Below are 23,392 nucleotides of genomic sequence, written 5' to 3' on the forward strand. Positions count from 1 at the left end.
ACAACTCACAAAAATAATGTTTTTTAATGTTTTAACAATATTAGGAAGTATAGCAATAATTGATGGATCAGTAGGTGACCCATAGGTTTAAATTTTTATAATACTTTTATTTATTTATTTATTTATTTATTTATTTATTTATTTATTTATTTATTTATTTATTTATTTATTTATTTATTTATTTATTTATTTATTTATTTATTTATTTATTTATTTGTTTGTTTATTTATTTATATGTGTATGTATGTATTAACGTATTCTGTAAGGATTTACACAAATTATTGAACATCGATGACGATTGGTGATGTTTGAGGCATGGGAAACACGACCTATATCATAAAATAACAGCCGATCAGAATTCCTATTTCAATAGATTTTTTTTTATCAAATACCCAATTTATCTGAAGATATATAATAAACTATCTGAGAAATTCCTTTTTCAAGCCCTGTCTGTCATCGATCGAAGTTTAGAGATAAAAAAAAATAATTTCGTCATAAAACCCAGTGCAGAGAAGCAAATTTTGAATATTTATCATTATATTTCGGTCCTGACTTGTTTGTTTTTTTCAATATCCTTGTTGTATTAACCGATAATAATAAAAGCAGATGAAATATAATCTTCAATTCTGCTCAAACGTATTAATATCCCTGGTGCAGTTTTTCCTAATCCACTTCCCGATGCTATCCTGAGCTTTACGATAGTCGTTATATTGGTGTGCATATGTAATCTTTTCGCCGTTGTCTCTTTCATTTTCACGTTACGCTAGCGTAGTGAAAGGCGCCATCGTTGTTGTCACGTTGTCTAGACAGGTGGCATTCTCGTACATGGCCCATTCTGGGTACTCGTCAAGATCGAATACTCCTACGCCATAGGTGTTCACCCAGACATTAACCCATATAATACCAACGCAGTTCAGCATGAAACCAACAGATGCCTAGAAAAATATGTATAAATTTATTATCCCTTAAATATTATAAGACAGTCAATGTTAATTATCAATTGATCAATTAGAAATCACATCTCGATTTCCCCGATACATGTAAATAGAATATGATGGATTCAAGACATGTGAACGCAAGTTGTCCATAAGATTTCAAGTTCGATGTACCAACACCTTAGTGTAGCGAGATTTAATGCGCTTAAAAATAACCTGAAAACAAAAACAATAAATGGTCGATTTCTTATTTTTAGTCTGTGTAACATGTTGTTTTTGTCTACGTGATTTAGATATGCCCGTACTATTTTTATATTCTATCCGTCCCATCTCTAGTTGACACTGGGTCAACGGAATACTGGTAATGTTATAATCTCACAATTTCCCTGTACATATCTTCGACTATCAATGTTACCATACCAGACCGTTTACATATCATTAATAATTAAATAATATTCATTTAAAATAGAATGAAGCATCCTGTCAATACTGATCCGCATTTACTTCCACCGCGACTTTTCAATAACAGGGAATACGTTATTCGATTGTAGTGGAGTGACTGGGTTAAAAAGCAGATATTATATAAACACATAATCCGAATAAAAGACCCATCCATACACAGTAATGATCTACCCCTGACTCACCATGTCTGGGATTGTAAGTTGACCATAGGAAAATGCAATAGCATTGGGTGGCGTTGCTACGGGTAACATGAACGCATACGTCACAACAATAGTACACGGCATTAGAAGATACAGTGGATTCATGCAAATCTGTTCGGCCTATAATAACAAATATGACATATTTAAAAAAAGATAACAAAATAACTGTTTAATGCATTATTTTAATCGTGTTAGAAAAATTAGAGCTAAATTTTGCAGACAATATATTAATGTATCTTGACAAAATTTCTGGGCGGAATGTTGCGCGCATGTGCATTGGTATTTGGGTACGTACTATAAATCAAAGTCTAGTCTCATCAACTATTTAAAAAAAGCTTTCTATACGCACCAAGGAAGCCAGTATCGGGAGAAAGATTGTAGCAATGGCAGTGTTACTTGTCACTTCAGTGAAAAAACAGACGACCGTGGTACACACAAGAACAATAACCCAGTCTTCTAGGTAGTCCAATACAGCCAGTTGTTCCCCAATCCATTGGGACAACCCTGAAACCTATGCAACAAGATGGAGTGTGATGCCACGAGGTGTCACATGCAGTGCCATAATAAATGCCATAATAAATAATTCACCTCTGTCGATGATAAGATCAGTCAATGAAAAATTGCTTGTATTTAGTATTCGCTTTAGTCATAAATCTCAAGGTCACCCCCTATACAAATTGATCATACATAAATCATGTATTTTATGATGTATGTTGATGTCACCCCATCGACCGATCGGCTATCTACAATTGTTGTACTGTATCTGCAAACATTGTTGTACAATGTAATATCCCAGTTTTTGGCATCGAATTCGTCACATAACAGACCAACTAGACTAAACGTGGTTCCGTGATCTTTATAAACCATGTAATTTTGTATTTCTTCCATTCCTTTATGAGAGTAATTTCATATAGTTACATTTTGCATATATTGTGGATTAGATTACGAATAACAGTAGTGCAGGAAACTGGCAGTCATTATTCGATTATTTTTTTGATTTAAGGATACTCAATCAAATATTAATACTATCGTCTATGAGAACACGGGTAAATGTATGAAACCACAGTGTGAACCTATATATGGAATATATAATATGTTGCGTCAAAGCAAACGTAGTATTAACAGGTAAATAAATAGTATCCGACAGTAAATTATGTCCAATGCATGCCAGCGGCAATATTTATCCTTACTTACCTCGCATCCCTCTGCAAGTGCATAACCTCCCCCTAGAAGAAGAACCAATCCCCAGGGCAGATTTTTATGCACTGCTGGCCAGTTTAATATACTTGGTTTTGATCCTGGTGGGTCGTCATCTGTAAATACAATTTACATATATATGAGTTATCATTAATAATAGATGGTCGTTTATTTGCATCGGCTGAGTAAGCTCTATTTAGGGTAAAAAGAATGATTATAGAATTTTTAATCTATGGACATTTCATTTAGAAGTTTGTCGCTTTAGGAATACACGTATACTAATCACTTATAAGTTGTAGCACACCGCGTGTTCAAAACGACTTTCCAGTAATTTATGGCATGAAATAACCGCATGAATACGGGTGTTATTGAGTTTTCCCGAATGAGCTAATATCTGACACAGGCGCAATGCGACCACATTTAATATCTACCTTCGACAGGTCTGCAGCAGAAAAACGACGGGCATGCAGACGGTACACAGAATAAAACTACAGCAATTGTGATAGCCGGTGTGGAGTCTGTTACGTATCTGTAGAGATAGAGGTAGATTGCAGACAAATATTTGAAATAGCAAGAAAAAATATATAATCTACAATCATATTAACCTTCAGTTCATATTCAGCACACAAAATGTCTTTCTGTCTAGATATTTCTTATTAATAGTTAATAATTTGGGATTTTATTTTACGCATAAAACTGACAGGTCACTGAGTACTGATAACAAGATCAAAAACAAATTAAGCAGAACTATATTAGATTGAAAAAACTAGGTCAATGATCTGTCGGCTTTTCACAAAAGATTTTGAGCCTTTTCATGAGACTATGAGTTTTGGCAAAAATATAATAACAATACAAGGGTAAACACTAATTGAGGACCCACCAAACTACACACATTTTAAGCATAAAGCCTTATGTTTCAGTCGTAAACGAAACAAGAGATGGTTGGAGAGTAAATTTATTAACTGAAATAAACAACAGTAAACAGCAATCAATTATTTTCAGGACCTTCTCTGATTTAATGTAGTATATTGCTTGCTGCTAAAAACTTGTCCTGTTCAGCCAACATTTCCCAACAATGTAGTCACATTTGCGTATCATATATTGATATTGTTTCTAAAAAAAATATTTCTAAGTCTGAATAATATTGCTTTTCTGTCATTTTACCATTATTTAAAAACAAATGTGTACGTGGAAATGTATGACAAATAAACAAAATAAAAGATTAATTTGATTAAAACATATATTTGTTTGGCTCGGTAATTTTACATTATTTGTTTATACTTACCCTTCTGGGAAGAGATTACCCCATCCAAAACCACTAATGTCACGAAAAATCCAAAGAAGAGCTAAACATACGAAATGCACCAATACTGTGATTTCTGCGTATCTGAAACGAGTAATAATATCTGATATGATTCGTCGGATGACATAAATGTCATATACTAATATCTAATTGATCTGTTTCTGGAAACTCAACGCTAGGTGATTTCCTTACTTTCTGCTAATATATAATTCCTGACTTAATGGTATTAGCCATAAATATCTCTGAGATATCATGTTTATTGCAATGTGTAATCTGACTTTATGATCATTCTAGAATTGCCTTCATACAATACTATGAACTGCGAATTGATTCTTGAATTAATATCACACAAGTATGTTGATTACGTGAAATGCGTGTGTTCTGAGTCCAGTGTGCATAAAAAATTAAAATTTCAAAACGTTTCTTAATTCAAAAAAACCTAGTGAAAATAATTTAAACTCACGTCCAATCTCCAAGTTTCACATATTCCTCTTTAATAACTTTTTCTACAATTTTCTCTTCTTCTGTTTTGTTACATTTACATGAACATGACAGGCAACAGCATTTACCATCTATCCACCAGTTTTTTGGACTATGAAATTAAAAAAACAGGAATTAATACTATTAATTGTTAGTATATGTTGGTTGTTAAAGTCAGATGATCTCATAGCAGATTCGTTTGTAGGCTTCAATAAGCCACATTCTGAGGTTATTTCTGTTCATCTATTCAATAATTGGTACATTCTAGTGCTGACACCTAGTGCCACAGAAGCTATATTCATGTTTGAGACTATATGACAGGGATGTGCGGCCATCTCCCTGTCAAATTGCAATTTAATGCGGTATCTTTGCGTCAACCAGGCCCACAGTCATCTGCAGACCTTAACCAAGGCTCCCCTAAATCTCGGCCAGTGGAATTAGCCTTCCCATTGAGTCTGTGGCACACTCAACAAGGATAGGGGTCGACCCTTTTTGGTATTCAGGATAAGGTAGGATTTGTACTTAGGTCTACTGATCATGGTTCTGGTGCAACAACGGCTATGCTATCAGTAATCGGTGGTAATAATTGCTAACTTAAACTTCAACGATGTGTCGCCTCAGAAAGAGCCTTAATGTTCATACATAGGGACATTTTATGTTTATATTATGCCAATATGACTGAACTGGAAGGCGTTAGCCGCCACTGTGGTGCAGTGCCAGGCTCCTACGACATTGGGTACTCCTGGTATATTTTCGTTCGTGAGTCGTTCATGTCGTTTCAGCGACTAAGCTTTTTACTATACATCCGAAATCCCGTCATTCAAAACTGTTTTTAAGTTCTGCTTCGATGATGCACAAGAATCGATCACAAATAAACTAAAGAATTTTTTTGAAAGAATCCTTTGATATTTAACCGTTTCAGTTGGAGTATGTCAAAGGCGTGAAACAAAATGTAGCTGACAATACTTACTTGAAATCAAGATAGACACACATTAGCCATACCCACGCCGCAAAAAGAAAGATAATAGCTGCCGGTAGTGAATATACCATAAATGATAAAAAGTTGATCGGATGGTTCTCGGCACCGTAACGACTGAAAGTAATTATATAATTAATGTTGTTTTATTGTTATGCCATAATATATCAGTGACACGTTCTATTAATAATGTAAATGTCACATTTTTATTACTGACGATAATCTATATATTTTGATAGAGTGATTTTTGTTTCTTAATAAAAAACATCCATGTACTTTATTCAGTACATTTAATTGCCCGGCCCCGTAACGCTACTGGAAACTCAGTGACTGGGTCGTGCCATATTTCTCTTGGTGCTTATCAGAAGAATTATAGAACTCGGGAGCGCTTCGGTCAGGTATTCCCCCTTCAGGTCATTGACTTCCACTTCAGTAACTATTTGTTTAATATTACGCCTGGCCCTGTCTGGTCAGACATGATTCGCACCCTAGCTAGATACCATCACATTAAGATAAGTACCGAATTTAACTTATGAACACCTGTAGCTCGAAAGAATTGCATTTATTCTTACTTTTAGGGACTAGGTACGGTTGTATGCAAAACCCGTATCCAATCAAATAAGGGTCATGGTGTACTTGAAAATTAGTTCAATGACAACCGCGTTAAATGCATAATCGTACATTTTTTTACTACAACTTACTCGTCAAGAACGCCGACCAACACCAGGTTAGGTGTAGTACCGATGAGTGAAGCTGTGCCTCCAATATTAGCGGAATATGCCACACACAACATGAACGCTTTACTCATAAGTCTGTAGTCCTCATCCACTTCGAATGCGTTCTCGTGTTCAACTACTACAACTTCTTCTGCGAGTACTTGGGACTCGTCTTGCTTGCTGTATGCGCTGTAAATGCGAGAAATATATTGTGCTTGAATTCCCGTTTCCCAGCAGTGTCAACAAGACATAGTTAAATGGATAGTCAACTAAATTCATACCCCCGTAATTATTCATTCGTATAAATTAAATTATGTTTGAGATATTATAATCATTATATGCCATCGAATGTCTGCTTATATTTTGTTCTTGAACCATAGAAATTTATAGAATTGGACGGTCGCACTTTTGTCGATATAGCAAATATCAGTTTTCGGAAAATTAGCATATTCAAATTAGCTGTGTCAATGTGCCAGATTTATCGGCCAATGAACGTAACGATCTTATACCGACCAAGGAGGCGAAATATTAGCAGTTATTTCAGACGATGGTACATAGTGGTTAAAGCGCGGTAGTCGTCGCGCTGCGTATGTGCCACATTTGTGTTGATAAACATTGATTTTCCCACAATCCAATGCGCTCTTCAAATGGAAATCACAAGTATGAGGTTTGACCTGGCGCGACTTGCACTGATTACCGCCGGTGACTCCTTCGATGCCTTTCAATAACATGAAAATTACTTAATTAAAGCTTGGAAACGTCTCAGTTCGTACTCGTTGATCTGCGCAACAGTCAAAGTCTTTGTTTTATATGAGACCCATACATCTCGCACATGCGCAGCGCGACGACTACCGCGCTTTAAACAACAAAAAATTACTGGGATGTCCATGCTCGTAGGACAACTATTAACACTTACGATACATGGTTGGACTGTATGTCATCTACAGCATATTCTATGCCATCATTATTTCTTGTTACGACATAGGGAATATCCGCGTCATGGCCTTGTATTGCATAATCAGGAAAGTCGTCGTTTGCACGCTTCTTCTTCGTCCCCGGAGTTGATGGAGCAGAAGCATCCTCGGCTTTCTGTGCATATGAAAGTATTACCGTCACGATTCTTGGTTACCGCTTGTTGGAAATGTGAGCGACATTAGCCAATGGCTATCTACGTCGTGATCAAATTACGAACCACGCCAATGGTCTAATTACACGTTAGGCAAAACGGTTTTCATTTGATTTTTGCTTTTTATAGCTTAGTTTTATAGCCTGTGTTTAGTGTTTTTATTTTTTGCGAACATAAAAAACATGCTTTCTAAGCTTCGTTCTTCGTTATGTGCCACTTACCTTTTCTTCGAGTCTGTCTGAGAGAGTTACCAATACCGCCTGTGCGATTGGTAACATCATAGCAGTAGTTGCCGTGTTACTTATCCACATTGACAAAAATGCTGTTACACACATGAAACCCAGCATTAACCTAACAAAGATAATGCATATGGATTATATTTGGTTTATTTACAATATGTTGTATACAGTGAAATTAATTTAATAGCGCCCTCACAGTATTTCCAAAACCTGGATTCCATGCCGTCGAAAATCTAATTCTGTGAAGATATTGCATTCGACTATTGCGATACTGCCGAAACTATACGTAAGTACATGTTAGGTATAGAGAGGGCGAATCCGGTCCCCAAGTGTTTATTTTGTGACAAGTAAGGCCATGTCGTGATTTCCTGTGAGGATGACCCTGCGCATGTCAACATCTGCGTAACTATTTCCCTTATCAAACTTAGACAATGTTCGCTTTTTCTTCAGAATTTCTCGGCATTTCTTTTCGGTTTCTAGTCTAGCCATACACGAATTAAGTTTAATAAAAGAAAGCTTTTGTCTCAAATACGTCACCACTAGGTTTAACTCACGCTTTCTGCAAGTGCATCCAATGAGCAATGCTTTTAAACAAATGATCATCGCTGACTCAGAGAAACCCACTTGATTGGCTAGTTAAAACGACCAATTGAATCGCCGGAAAAAAACTAAGCATTTGATCACTTTTCTTGCGAAACAAATAAAAATGTGCCCTTTACACACTATAATTTGAAAGTTTCTATTCTCTTCCACGTTACCACAACTATTTTATTAGAAAGTTTGTAAGGCATTTGTCATCCCCTGGATTACTATGAAATTACAAATACATTGCAAATGATTTCCGTGTCTTCACTGAATGTGGACAGCTCCGTTGACTGCAAGTGTCTGCATGTTTATGCGTTAGCATATTCTCTATCCCCCCACCCCGCAATGTGGTAGCCAAACAGCTTTATGCTTCCGAGATCTCGCAGCCCTCTACAATACACATGTGTTATGCGTAATCACCATATGCAGATTTATTCAAACACAACACATTACTTCGATCAACCGATCAAACACACTGTGACAGTATTGCATTTATTGGCCATCGATGATATAAGTGTAACGTGGAGGTATTGGAGATGTCGGGAAAATCATAGCTTTTTAGTTAGCAATGCTATATTTATTCTTAGAACTGTTTCCTACTTACCACCTTGGCTTTGAGCCACACACCATAAGAACAGCCAATGCTATACGCCTATGCAAATTCCATTGTTCTATCGCAATTGCCATCATTAAACCTCCGATAAAAAGTACATTGGTGTCTTTCATGTACATTAGCGACACGTCCTCGGCTTTCATGATTCCCATCAACGGAAAAAGCACCAATGGTAGAAGTGCCGTCACTGGTATGGGCATGGCTTCCATCACCCAATACACAGCCATGATAATTAAGATATATCCGCAGTACGATACCTGTAGTGTACAATAACATTTCACGTGTTATCGCAGGATTGGGTTATTTTCACATGATTACAGTAAAATTCAAATGCATCAATGTTAAGGTGGTTTAATTAATATCATAAATTAGAATGTGTCCTCGTTCCATCCATCCGTTCCCTCTCCATACTTTTTCGCTCTACTTGTTTCCGAATGTCTGTATGCCACCCTTCAAATGTATACAGTATATCTCTGTCAATGAGTGAAGCTACCGTTAACCGACCTTTAAACACCCAATGTCACATTGTTCCTCGTGTTACTGTTCACGTGCCACAAAGTAGGGGACTTTCAGTGTACATTATGGACTGGACAGAAAGTACAGGAGGGGGTAGGTTGGTGTTTTTTGGGGGGTCACTAATTTTCGTGCAAGTGTTGAGGGGAGGGTTACAGTAATCTGTGCAGGCATAAAGGGAAGGGTCTCAATTTTTTGTGCAATGCAAGCCTCATGACACCACAATAAAAGTAGCCGAGATTTTATGCACAGTCTGATTGACAAACACCTATTCTTATTACTCATTCAGTTGTAATTACATTGAATTACATGTTAAAAACTTAAAAGCTATGATGATGACCTACTGTTTGATGATTCTAATAATGAATCATCAGACAATGGAAATGAAAGTTCCCATCCGGTAATATACACCAGATCTGGGAGAAAAAAACAAGTTACTGGAACAGAAAGTTCTTTGGCGACTAGCAGTTCGCCACTGGGAAAAATAATATTTATGTACGAGTACTGCTGGATTAAAACACACAGATTTATTGTACTGTAATATTATCATACAATATGTGTTTACAATACCAATATCCACTGTAAACATACATGTATTTCAGCAGATTGTAATTAATATGCAAATGTGACTTTTACACTACATTACTTAATACCCTGATTATTCAAATGTGATCTTTAAAATGTGATCATTTTAAGCTATGATTATCCAAGGTAAGAGGAATTAAGGCCGCCAGTAATAGTTAATAATAATATTTGATCTAGCAGTGGTGTGGCTAGCACCTTCCTACTATAAAGGTACTACCTATGGTTCTCCTTTCTAATTCCACTGACCTTTCTTCCGCATCCACCCTTCCCTTTACATTATATTTAGCTTTCTTTGTTATAATTTTTATCTGTTTAATTTAGGTTTTATAATATGCTTTCACAATATGATTGTAACATTTTCAGGAATGTATTACCCCAATTAGGGGAAACTTTTGTTGGTATGGTGGCTGTGCTGGCATGCAGCTACAAGTCATTGTGAATGACATATTTTCCCTAATTCCAACGGGGACTGTTATAATTCCAAAAGTTTAGTTAGTAATTTAGAGTGAATGAATGGCTGGTCTAGTATTAACAGAAATTAGATTTATTAAATTACTCTTCCAAAATCGAAACATATGGTCATAAATTAAACAGGATAAGCTATTAATGCATTTTTTGTATCCAAACTGAATTTCATTTGTCTGGGCTCATGTACAGAGATATAGTAATATGGTCAAAAAGCAAGATTACAGGCAGTCAACCATCTTTGATTCGATTGTGAAACTAATTGTCATGGACATGTATCATAAAATGTATAATTTGAAAAAAACAAGATGGATACCAGTCGGCCATTTTTGGTCAAATTATGGAACAAACTGATATGAACATGTATTCCTATATTTATGATGTATGTGCCAAACATGAATGAAAATGGTCTAAAAGCCTTATAGTTGTAGTTTCAAAAAGCAAGATGGCCACCAGACGGCTATCTTTAATCCGATTGTAAAACAAATGTTCATGGACTTTTAATCTAGAACGTACAACGCATGAACCAAATGTTAACAAAAACTGACAAAGCATGCATAAGTTACAACATTTTCAAAAAACAAAGTGGCTGTCAGTCGACCATCTTTGATTCAATTCTGAAACGAATCGACATAGACATGTATCCTCACATGTATAATGTATGTACCAAATTTGAATGAAAACTGACACAGAATGCATTTTCAAAAAAAAAATGGCTGCCAGTCAGACATATTGGATTGAATCAGTAAACCACTGAATGTGCATATGTCCCAGGTAAAGTACTAGGCACATGCAAAGAATTAACAGAGAAGGACGAATTAGTTCTCATTTCGAATGGGGACTATTAAAGCTGGCATTCCCTGTTTTTATAGGTTTATTGTTTGAGTTAGTTTCATATATCTTATTTCATTCAACATCACACTGATTTAAGACAAAAATACACTGAAGATGATTTGGTGAATAAGATTCCGTTTCTCGCTAACATATTTATACTGTATGGTGGGCAAGTCTTTGGATAAAAGGCTTCTCGATACTTTTATTACTAGAATTCGTCAGACCAGGAAAGTTTGACTGAATCTCAGTGTTGTTATAAAAAAAGTGTATATCTAGAGTGTGTAATAAGAATATAGAATGGTGGTATTGAACATGTATATCTCGTATTTTAAAGAATGCACATGAATCAACACAATACTCATAAAGGTGCAAGTAAAATTGTGTATGTACCATCCTAATGTGGTACACACACAGTATCATACATTGTTCTCTTCTCAATGAGAGCTGGACTAACTGATTGAAGTAGAAAAGTTTTAAGCTGTGTAGTAGAACATCAATAAGTATGTATATATAGTTTTAATATATTTACTATCCTTACACTTAGAACGAGGGAGGGTCACAATTGTTCATGCACCATTCAAGGGGGAGGTCAGCAAATGTAATACAAATGTTTGTGAAGGGACATATGGTTTTATGTACGCGACTTGCAAAAAACGCCGGCCTACCCCCCGCCCCTGTACTTTTTTTCCAGTCCCTTAGTCTACAATGTATTGCGTGGGCGTGTTTACAAATGTCAATGCATACTATGTGTTGTTTACAAATACACACACTACCTTGTGTGCTGGCACCCAAATAGAACGAGTACATGCAGCGAATAATGTATGCTGTCTTAGTTAAATACAATGATGACATCTTGTCGTAATGTACTATTGTAGGTTATCATGTGTCATATATAACAGTTTATGAGATCGGGAAGATGGATAACTGTTGTTAATATGTATTAAAGTTAGTCGCGTTGGTGTTTCAAATATTAGCAAGCGGGGACGGTTTCCATGTGAATTGTTTTTATGTAAACAGACATTCGTCATGCATTCAGAGCTGTAGGCATGATGATATTTAGAAGCGCAGGAATCTGGGTCGGTCAGAATTTTGATCAAATGCACCCCTTTCAAACCAAATAATATAGTATTACATTTGCGACCTGTGGCAAATAACTCAGGCGTGTTGTTGGTATCAAAAATGGCACATGTGAAGAATCATTGTGCGCACTTTTTTATTTTTTTTATGTGTTTTTTTTTAATTTTAATTGAAGTAAAGCGTAATTGCTTCCAATTAACACATTCCAAGTATATTTTACTCGATATACTTTCATTTGGTGCCACATAATAGATTTTTCCACCAATTGTCAACTTGCTCTACATAATCTTTCTGTTATGTCTGTTATATCTGTGCGCTTCACATTTTAGTTGAAATTTTCGACATAACAAATGACAAATACAATTTCTATGTTTAAAATAGAAATAAAAAAAGTGTTGTTAAGTCGGTTTTGAGAAATAACTTGGCTGGTTACACAATCAAAAAATTAGTATTTTACCACAAAAAGAATGTTGGGTAGTACACAATATCGCTATTTGAAGGTTTGCAACAAGAAAATGTGAGGTTAGTGTTATTACTGTGCCAATTATTTTTTTAATTTCTTTGTTGCATTTTGTTTTTCAACAAATAAATAATTCAGTCTGTACTCGTGTGCGCCAAATTCACTATGGGTTTAGTTCACGTGATCACGTGATCGTAATTCTATGTAATCCCATGCATGCTCAATTATTGCATATCATGTGACTACAGCGTATTATAGTATATCAAGTACATCGGAAACAAATTAATCAATATTTAAAAATAACCTACAATGAAGTACAATCTTATAACTGTCTACAGTCGTAGTGGACCTCATCACACAACAACACACAATATTTGTAAACATTAGTGATGTCCCGTAGTTATCATCTCCAGGTGTCCATGACACGTTCTTTCAGAAGTGATAACTAGCATATCATAGAGTCATTTCCTAAATGTTGCATAAATTATCTCCCTTATCTCGTCACATGACAAATTGTGACCCAGTTCGGTTTACATCTTACCTATACTGTATTGGCTAGAGGGGTTCTCGTGTACATAAAAGGTACCCTAAGATACTCTACAATATCCTAAAGAAAGGTACCCTAAGTTACTCTTCAATATCCTAAAGGAACGTATCCTAAGTTACTCTTCAACATCCTAAAGAAGGGTATCCTAAGTTACTCTTCAATATACTAAAGAAAGGTACCCTAAGTTACTCGTCAATGTCCTAAAGAAATGTACCCTAAGTTACTCTTCAATGTCCTAATGAAACGTATCCTAAGTTACTCTTCAATGTCCTAAAGAAAGGTACCCTAAGTTACTCGTCAATGTCCTAAAGAAATGTACCCTAAGTTACTCTTCAATATCCTAAAGAAATGTACCCTAAGTTATTCTTCAATATCCTAAAGAAAGGTATCCTAAGTTACTCTTCAATATCCTAAAGAAGGGTATCCTAAGTTACTCTTCAATATACTAAAGAAAGGTACCCTAAGTTACTCTTCAATATCCTAAAGGAACGTCTCCTAAGTTATTCTTCAATATCCTAAAGAAAGGTACCCTAAATTACTCTTCAATATCCTAAAGAAACGTATCCTAAGTTATTCTTCAATATCCTAAAGAAAGGTATCCTAAGTTACTCTTCAATATACTAAAGAAAGGTACTCTAAGTTACTCTTCAATGTCCTAAAGAAACGTATCCTAAGTTACTCTTCAATGTCCTAAAGAAAGGTACCCTAAGTTACTCTTCAATATCCTAAAGGAACGTCTCCTAAGTTACTCTTCAATATCCTAAAGAAGGGTATCCTAAGTTACTCTTCAATGTCCTAAAGAAAGGTACCCTAAGTTACTCTTCAATATCCTAAAGGAACGTCTCCTAAGTTACTCTTCAATATCCTAAAGAAGGGTATCCTAAGTTACTCTTCAATATACTAAAGAAAGGTACCCTAAGTTACTCTTCAATGTCCTAAAGAAACGTATCCTAAATTACTCTTCAATATCCTAAAGAAAGATATCCTAAGTTACTCTTCAATATACTGAAGAAAGGTACCCTAAATTACTCTTCAATATCCTAAAGAAACGTATCCTAAGTTATTCTTCAATATCCTAAAGAAGGGTATCCTAAGTTACTCTTCAATATACTAAAGAAAGGTACTCTAAGTTACTCTTCAATGTCCTAAAGAAACGTATCCTAAGTTACTCTTCAATATCCTAAAGAAGGGTATCCTAAGTTACTCTTCAATATACTAAAGAAAGGTACCCTAAGTTACTCTTCAATATCCTAAAGGAACGTCTCCTAAGTTACTCTTCAATATCCTAAAGAAGGGTATCCTAAGTTACTCTTCAATATACTGAAGAAAGGTACCCTAAGTTACTCTTCAATGTCCTAAAGAAACGTATCCTAAATTACTCTTCAATGTCCTAAAGAAAGGTACCCTAAGTTACTCTTCAATGTCCTAAAGAAACGTATCCTAAGTTACTCTTCAATGTCCTAAAGAAAGGTACCCTAAGTTACTCTTCAATGTCCTAAAGAAACGTATCCTAAGTTACTCTTCAATGTCCTAAAGAAAGGTACTCTAAGTTACTCTTTAATGTCCTAAAGAAACGTATCATAAGTTACTCTTCAATGTCCTAAAGAAACGTATCCTAAGTTACTCTTCAATGTCCTAAAGAAACGTATCCTAAGTTACTCTTCAATGTCCTAAAGAAAGGTACCCTAAGTTACTCGTCAATGTCCTAAAGAAATGTACCCTAAGTTGCTCTTCAATATACTAAAGAAAGGTACCCTAAGCTGCCCTTCAATGTCCTAAAGAAACGTATCCTAAGTTACTCTTCAATGTCCTAAAGAAAGGTACCCTAAGTTACTCTTCAATGTCCTAAAGAAACGTATCCTAAGTTACTCTTCAATGTCCTAAAGAAAGGTACCCTAAGTTATTCTTCAATGTCCTAAAGAAATGTACCCTAAGTTACTCTTCAATATCCTAAAGAAACGTATCCTAAGTTACTCTTCAATGTCCTAAAGAAACGTATCCTAAGTTACTCTTCAATGTCCTAAAGAAACGTATCCTAAGTTACTCTTCAATGTCCTAAAGAAACGTATCCTAAGTTACTCTTCAATGTCCTAAAGAAAGGTACCCTAAGTTACTCGTCAATGTCCTAAAGAAATGTACCCTAAGTTATTCTTCAATGTCCTAAAGAAACGTATCCTAAGTTACTCTTCAATGTCCTAAAGAAACGTATCCTAAGTTACTCTTCAATGTCCTAAAGAAACGTATCCTAAGTTACTCTTCAATGTCCTAAAGAAACATATCCTAAGTTACTCTTCAATGTCCTAAAGAAACGTATCCTAAGTTACTCTTCAATGTCCTAAAGAAAGGTACCCTAAGTTACTCGTCAATGTCCTAAAGAAATGTACCCTAAGTTATTCTTCAATGTCCTAAAGAAACGTACCCTAAGTTACTCTTCAATGTCCTAAAGAAACGTATCCTAAGTTACTCTTCAATATCCTAAAGAAACGTATCCTAAGTTACTCTTCAATGTCCTAAAGAAACGTATCCTAAGTTACTCTTCAATGTCCTAGAGAAAGGTACCCTAAGTTACTCGTCAATGTCCTAAAGAAAGGTACCCTAAGTTATTCTTCAATGTCCTAAAGAAACGTATCCTAAGTTACTCTTCAATATCCTAAAGAAAGGTACCCTAAGTTACTCGTCAATGTCCTAAAGAATCGTATCCTAAGTTACTCTTCAATGTCCTAAAGAAAGGTACCCTAAGTTACTCGTCAATGTCCTAAAGAAAGGTACCCTAAGTTATTCTTCAATGTCCTAAAGAAAGGTACCCTAAGTTATTCTTCAATGTCCTAAAGAAACGTATCCTAAGTTACTCTTCAATATCCTAAAGAAAGGTACCCTAAGTTACTCGTCAATGTCCTAAAGAAAGGTATCCTAAGTTATTCTTCAATGTTCTAAAGAATAGTACCCTAAGCTACTCTTCGAAATCCTAATGTCTATCGTCTGACGTACCGAAAAATTGAAGGTGGGCATTTGCTAATCCGGCAATAAGTGAAAAATGGTTATCATTCCTGACAACCAAGTAGAAAATAGAGCGGGCAAAATGAGACTGTCTCGCAAACTAAGAATAGCTGAACAAAACGCTATTTTTGACAAAAATTTGTTTAACAGCTCCGACAACTAAAACCAGTTTTGTCCTTGAAAGATAACTGTATTCAGTAATAAATGTACCTAGTAAACGCCATTTTGTATAGTAACTGTCTAATATTTTTTTTTACTCTTTGCATTTAGCCATCTTAGAATTGGAAGTGTTTGTGTTACAGCTTTCAACACGAAAATATGTGCGTTAGTAGTATAAGTACGACACCTTATAACTCGGTTTCAAAAAAGTTAGAGGTTGTAGAATGAGCCTAATTTTGTTAAAAATAAATAAATAAATTTGAAAATAGTTTATGATATAGTTCCCCTTTGCTGTTCGGCATTACCGATATAATATAGTTATATGTGTCACAATAACCTGACGACATCGATAGGTTTTCTGATTATGGAATTAGGCTTAGATAAATTAACATTGTCGTGAATTAGAATTCTGTACTACATGTCTATATGCTCGTAATTGCGCGTGTAATTTATATTTATTGTGTATTGTATTGAATAATGTGTAAACTTAAAAGAAAATGTGACCATAACAAATATAGTTGCATAAAGGGTTCGGGCACACCTAAGCACAAATTATTTTACGAATATGTGTAAACAGAATTATCTCAAAGTTAACTTTCATTGTTAAATTTAGCAGTGTGTTAAGTTGAGTTAATCGTTAGCTGTTGTGAATAAATGTATGACAATAAAATTAATGCATTTGTACAATCATGTTACAAATCACCTCTTCTTAACATTAAATGGCATAATGAAATCTAACTAGCAGATTTTATACAATGTATTAGCTCCACCTTCTAGAAACCCAGACTGTTTAACAACCTTGTTAAAGCTAACAACGATGGACACGACAAATACTGACTACTGAGCACTATTAGTCACCATACTGTGTTGATGTTTGTGTGGTGAATCAACGTGTTGGCAACTTGAATGCAGTTTTTCTTTTGTAAATTACATTCTACCGAGAACAGCACAACGCTGTCATCAATAACAATATATATGTAATTCCTTTATCGATATTATGTTCACAGACAGTGCAAGGTCCCACAATATATTGTAGGAGAAAATGGCCGCCACGGTCATGAGAGCGAGGTTACCACTGGATTTGTTTTCTCCAAATAGTGTTCTATTGTTTTCTTTCATTGCGTCTATTATTTTAAAAAACCAGGGTTAGGTAGTAGGGCATTAAGAGAGAGAGAATAGAATACCATTTCAGGGGCACGAACAAGTCACGTGACTATCCGTTGACATCTAGATACAATTAGACAATGCGTATATCGGATAACATCATGACAATAAATGTATGCTATATTTACTGAGTTGATCTGTCATTAGATCTGTCAAATATCTGTGTCAGTAAGTTAATATGCTTGTACATTCCTGTCAAGTTTGCAGGGTTAATTGTAAAGATACAAAGTCTGTATACTATCTAATAGTACTATAAGTAAAATATCTTGAAGTGATTATCAGTTATTCAGTCATCGGGTGAAAGGTCGTGTCTTCTGTATATAAAAGTTAATATGCACTATGTCGTTATCACTGCACTGTCCCCCCCCCAATAATATACCATAAACCAATGTCTCTATTACCACAGAATGGCCAACAATAATATACCATACACCACTGTCACTGTCACCACATAATGGCCAACAATAACAAAGACAAAGGGCGTTGACCCGTAACGTCTGTTCCGCTCTCCATTTTCACATCTTGTAGTAGCACATTTCGGTCGTTAAGTTTACAAAATAATAGTTTAATTGAATCACATTATTAATAAAGTATAGACTTCGAAATAAATATTCCGTAGAGTATGTAATTTACAATCGCTTGTTTATATCTCTCTCTGGCAAAGGTGGTACTAGAATGTACACTGTTTTATTGATTTTTAAAGTCATTTTATGGGGTTATTTGGTAACACTGGTTATTTGTGTCACAGTCTTGTGTCATACGGATTGCATGATGTTTGACGTCACAAGGTATCTAATGACACAAATACACTTTCTCACACTCACCAAAAAGAACCATTTTATTGACATTAATATCCAGTAAAAAACGACAAAAACTAACTATATTCGTTCGATTTATTGACAATGTCGGTAGCCTACAATGTCACTCAGCACTCAATAGCACGGGAAATACGATACAGTCACGACATTATTTTTAAGGATTGGTCTATTGGAAACTTTTTTTATTACAGCTTTTGTCGGAAACGTTGTTTTATTTTATTTTGTAGCTACATTTATTTTTGTGGAAGACCACTATTATCTGAATGAAAAAGCTACTCAAAGTGATTATAATATGCCACCAATGTAACAAAAGTAACAAAATACAGGGATATAAGCTTTACCTAAATTATTTTTCAGTCTCTTGTTATTCGTCCAAATTTATTTTTTAATGTCAATTAAGTTTATAAAAAAGCGATCAAAATATGTTATCATTGGTCGATAGACAACAGTGTAACAATCGTCAATAAAAAAACAACGAACTAACTTTAATTATTCGATTACAGGAATAAGTACACAGAAAGACATTATTATTTTCACCTTGGGATACCAACCAAAATTATGACATAGTGAGATATGTCCTTAAAGAATAAAGATAACAAAGGACAAGATTTTTTTTTATTTCTTGATATTTCTCCCTTAATTTTTTTTAATAACCAAGTCTTTGGTAAACAACCACTAACTTTACAACCACAAAAACGCCGTGCTGTAATTGTCAACAAACAGCTTATCTAAACTATCAAAACAAAATACATCGTCGAATGAAGAGTAACATGACCTATCAAAACGCCACATATTTAGGCGACTTTTGTACTCAGTCTCGGTGATTTTTGTATTATTTGCTGATTCGCTACTTTATAGTAAGACGTTTCACTTACGCTCTCGAATGTAAGTGATTGACAGTTATATTTTACTGATTAGCAAGTGGGAAATCCTCGCCTGTTTTTAGAAATTGACAAACTCAATATTGAAGCTAGTAGACATGAACAAATGACTGTGCGCATGGGCATGCGAGTTGAGTCGGTTGCGGGTAGAAACCCGGAATAGAGAAATCGAGAAGACAAGTTTACCGCATGGTAACAATAACGCAACTGTTTATTCACTTCAATCGGTTACAAGTCACAATTAACTTAGGTGGAGATGCAGGTTCGTGGGCACGTTTTTTGCTTTTTATTATCCGAACAGTCTTGGCTATGGACTGTTGAAATTTTGTAGTATTTTGAATAGTGAAACATACTCAAAAGACGATTTTAAAATGTAGATAACAAGTGAAAACATTCTCTCTTTTGAATGCTTAGCAAGATTTAGCAAGGCTGTACATAAATAATAAAAAAGAGACATGGTGAAAAAAGTAATGACGGGATCTCTATATTATGCACTATATTTAAATTTTTACAAAACGATAATACATTTAAATTTGGAACTGTTACAGCCATTTTAATTATGATCATTAGCAAACTTCTTACTGACTGAATGGTTATGCAAATTAGCAATTATCTCAGCTTCTTTTTAGTGCACATCCCAAAACTTGTAACAAAAATAGCTCCTAGACGCTTTGACCTTTTGTTTCGAATTTTCACAAATGATTGACAATGTGTTTACAACAATCGTACAGACAACTAGCCTGGGTGTTAATTTATGCATAAACTTGAAGTAGTGAAATTGGAGCTGCTGCCCTGCAAAATTGACAACTGGTAGACAGTTTTCAAAATAGCACTTTCTTCATAGTAAAAATATGTACCCGTAAACCAATTTTGACAAGAAACAGAAGCATGGTTTAGACGCTATTTTTTTAAATCACTTTTGACCAAAAAAAGCACATTTTTGTGCATATTTCAAACTACAGTGTCCATAGAAAAAAATACTTACAAAATTCTAATAAGCTTTCCGAAAATATATAGTTTTGTGGACAGGGGAGGTCATCTTGGTTTCCTAATTAACTAATTAAAATACCTGTCAGGTAAACTGCATCTCTACCTTAAACAACAAACAAACTACTAACAGTAACATCGGGATGTGATTGGTTGAAAGAACCGTGAGTGTGGCAACAACAGTGGGTGTCTAATTATGTCAGATTGACAGTCTCCACAATGACAGTGTGTGACCGTATAAGTTCTTACTGCATATATGCACGGTTACTAGTAACCGTGATATACGCAAGACCTACATTCACGAAGAATACGTTATACATCCAACGAATTAATTAATATTTCTACTTGCATCTATTAGCCAGATTTTCTAGACCGGTGTATTTGTTTAAACCGTTGAAAATTAGAAGTTTACAAAATACACAGACAAAATTTAATATGTTGTGACTATTCACATTTTATACACCAGGTATTATGCATTATGTTATGTGGAATACTAATATTTTTCGAACAAAGTGTCGTGGTTTTATATTAAAAATATAATATAACTATATTTACCTTCAAACGCGCGCTGCATGGCGACGATAATAAAACAACAAATTGTTAAATTTCGGGTTTTGAAGTGAGGTGGTAGGAACGCCACATAGGAAATAAATAGGCACATATTCTAGACTTGATATACTGCGACAAATGTCATTGTCAAGGTCATGTATATACGTCATTTATTTACAGTGGCGTAGGTAGATATTGTAACCATATTGGTATTTAATTTATGCAATATTATAATCTGTTAATTTAAGTCGATACAATCACTATTTTTATTTTTGTCACATGACATACAGATCTGATTAACCCTGCTGATTAGATTCGGGGGTCCGAACTACCTACTGTACATTGTACTAATGGTGGCGTCAGTGAAATACAGGTTGATGACAGGTTTGATCCAGTAGGGTTCGGAGTATGGACGTCATAGTGGGTGTGTGTAGATTTCGCGCCACTCTGTTAAACATAAACACTGTAGTATTCGAGTTAATTACACACACAGTGCTGAGCACAACATACACATATGCTTGTCTACACTTACCGAGTCTTGTAACACTATAATCATAGGTAGGCACACTAGCGGTGTTAGCAACACAATTAATATATCTCGAAACATCCAAAACTCCCAGCCAACCTCTTTACATGTCATACCCATGGTGACTCGCTGACGAAACTCACAAACGACGATAAAATTATGAAGTTGGTCCGGTCTTCCAAGCTATGTATGACGATGTACTGCTCACAAGCTAGCCGGCTACAATATCTGATAGGGTCATCAGTGCACCCGTATGTAACTAAAGGTTGTCAAAATGAATAAGTGCCGCGTTACCAGATAACGTATCATTGATGAGTTAATGTCCATGAGAGAGAGGGCACCATAACAGAAATGCGATTTACGGCTGTACAAATATATACATACAGCAAACATATATATTTTATTATATTTGTTGACTGTGTGGTCGTTGCATGAAGTATTTTTCTGAAAATTCGGGATGATTTTATAGTTCTCTATAATATACACTTAAAGATTGGGTACGGATTTATTGGAGCTATACATATGAGTTTTTCTGCCTTCTCGTCACGGTTTGAATCAAAATTCAAGTTACGAGTTAGAAGTATATTTATGTTTTATTTAAAGTTTTTTGCAATGTATTTTGTTTCGATGTTTTGTTTTCTGGCTACGTGATACTATCATAAGGTAAAACAAGTTTTGCTTTCGTCCCAGTCAAATTTGACTTTTTTTATTTAGATTATTCAACACCACAACAATAAGATTAACATTTAATAAATAATGTTTTCTCAATACATGTATTATTAAATGTTGATTTGAAAATACAGGCCGAAGGCGTTCTCTGAAACAGAAAACAAAAACATCTCTTCCATTCTACCGTATGTGGCGCACTTCACGTACGCAAATTTAATACGAAAAAGAATGTGCGAGGCACGTTGTTCCATGGAGTGTGAGGCCCATGGTTCCAATAAAGAACACGTCTATACTGCGGATTGTTCCAATTGCTGCCTTATGAAATGCCCACGTCACACTGTGGCCCATATATGGAACAACTAACACAGAGTTATAACACTAATTGTATTTATCTTAGAATAAAAAAAGAGCATGAAGCAAAATACTATACTTTTCATTAATTTCTAACTAAAACATATTTTTATCCGTATCTACCTTGCTACTATATATTCGTTTCCTGTTCACCTTGACGTGATCGATAATTTCCTTCCGGTGCTATGTGATGTGATTACCCTGGGGCAAGTCGAATTCGTTACTGGAATTACTACAGCGGTGATTGAACAGTCCATTAATACATACATTTCAGGATTAAAACTTCAATATAAACTATAGCCCAGATAATTGTGGATCAAAGTTACCAAGGACATGTTGTTTATATGCGTTAATTTGTGTGTTATCATCTTAGCCAAACCATGACCTATCGTATCGTGACTCGATTCATGTTTATCTCTCGGTGTAATTTACTGAACGTGTACATCGCTTGAAGTATTTACCAACGCATATCCGGGTATTTCAATGCCAACACTACTATAAAGGGACGCTTATGACCAGTCTGTGTGACTGGATTGAGCTTATTGGGCTTATTATTGTCATTGGAAGTGGTTCACTACAGAAAGATTGAGCGCAAAAATGATCCCATGCCCAGACAACACCTTTATAACTTGTGAGCAAATTACATAAACACAGATGATGTTTTTTTCTCGTTTTATAGAAAGGTGATGGGCGGTGGTCACCATGCACGCAGCGCGACAAGTGGCGACAATCACTGCCCTTTACTGATAATAAACTTTTAGTTTTCTCTGAGCTCCAATATAATCAGACTAACGCCGATAGAATACAAACGACAGCCCCCCCCCCCCGACTGCCGACCTTAAAGCGCGGTGGTCGTCGCGCAGCGCGTGTTCGTATTTCATGTAAATAAACAATGTATTTTACACGCGCTGCATACGTCGCTATGCGTCCATATCGAACATGACGCGGCGTGACGACCACCGTCCTTTAACTAATTTT

General features: G+C 35.3%; 1 protein-coding gene across 1 annotated transcript; it reads right to left on the reverse strand.

The window, feature by feature from the left end:
- Positions 1-729: 729 nt before the first annotated feature.
- Positions 730-21,514, reverse strand: LOC102805438 (Na(+)/citrate cotransporter-like). Its single transcript, XM_078012416.2, has 13 exons — positions 21,401-21,514; positions 8,824-9,089; positions 7,617-7,746; positions 7,186-7,358; positions 6,255-6,458; positions 5,548-5,670; positions 4,561-4,689; positions 4,080-4,181; positions 3,226-3,323; positions 2,792-2,910; positions 1,947-2,108; positions 1,580-1,717; positions 730-935 (listed from the first exon to the last, which is right to left on the reverse strand). Exons 1-13 carry the CDS (start codon positions 21,512-21,514, stop codon positions 759-761), a joined length of 1,935 nt encoding a protein of 644 aa, XP_077868542.2. The 3' UTR covers positions 730-758.
- Between the last annotated feature and the right edge of the window lie 1,878 nt (positions 21,515-23,392).

Source organism: Saccoglossus kowalevskii, chromosome 16 (assembly GCF_978046115.1).
Source record: "Saccoglossus kowalevskii chromosome 16, keSacKowa6.1, whole genome shotgun sequence".
NCBI classification, from domain to species: Eukaryota; Metazoa; Hemichordata; class Enteropneusta; family Harrimaniidae; genus Saccoglossus; species Saccoglossus kowalevskii.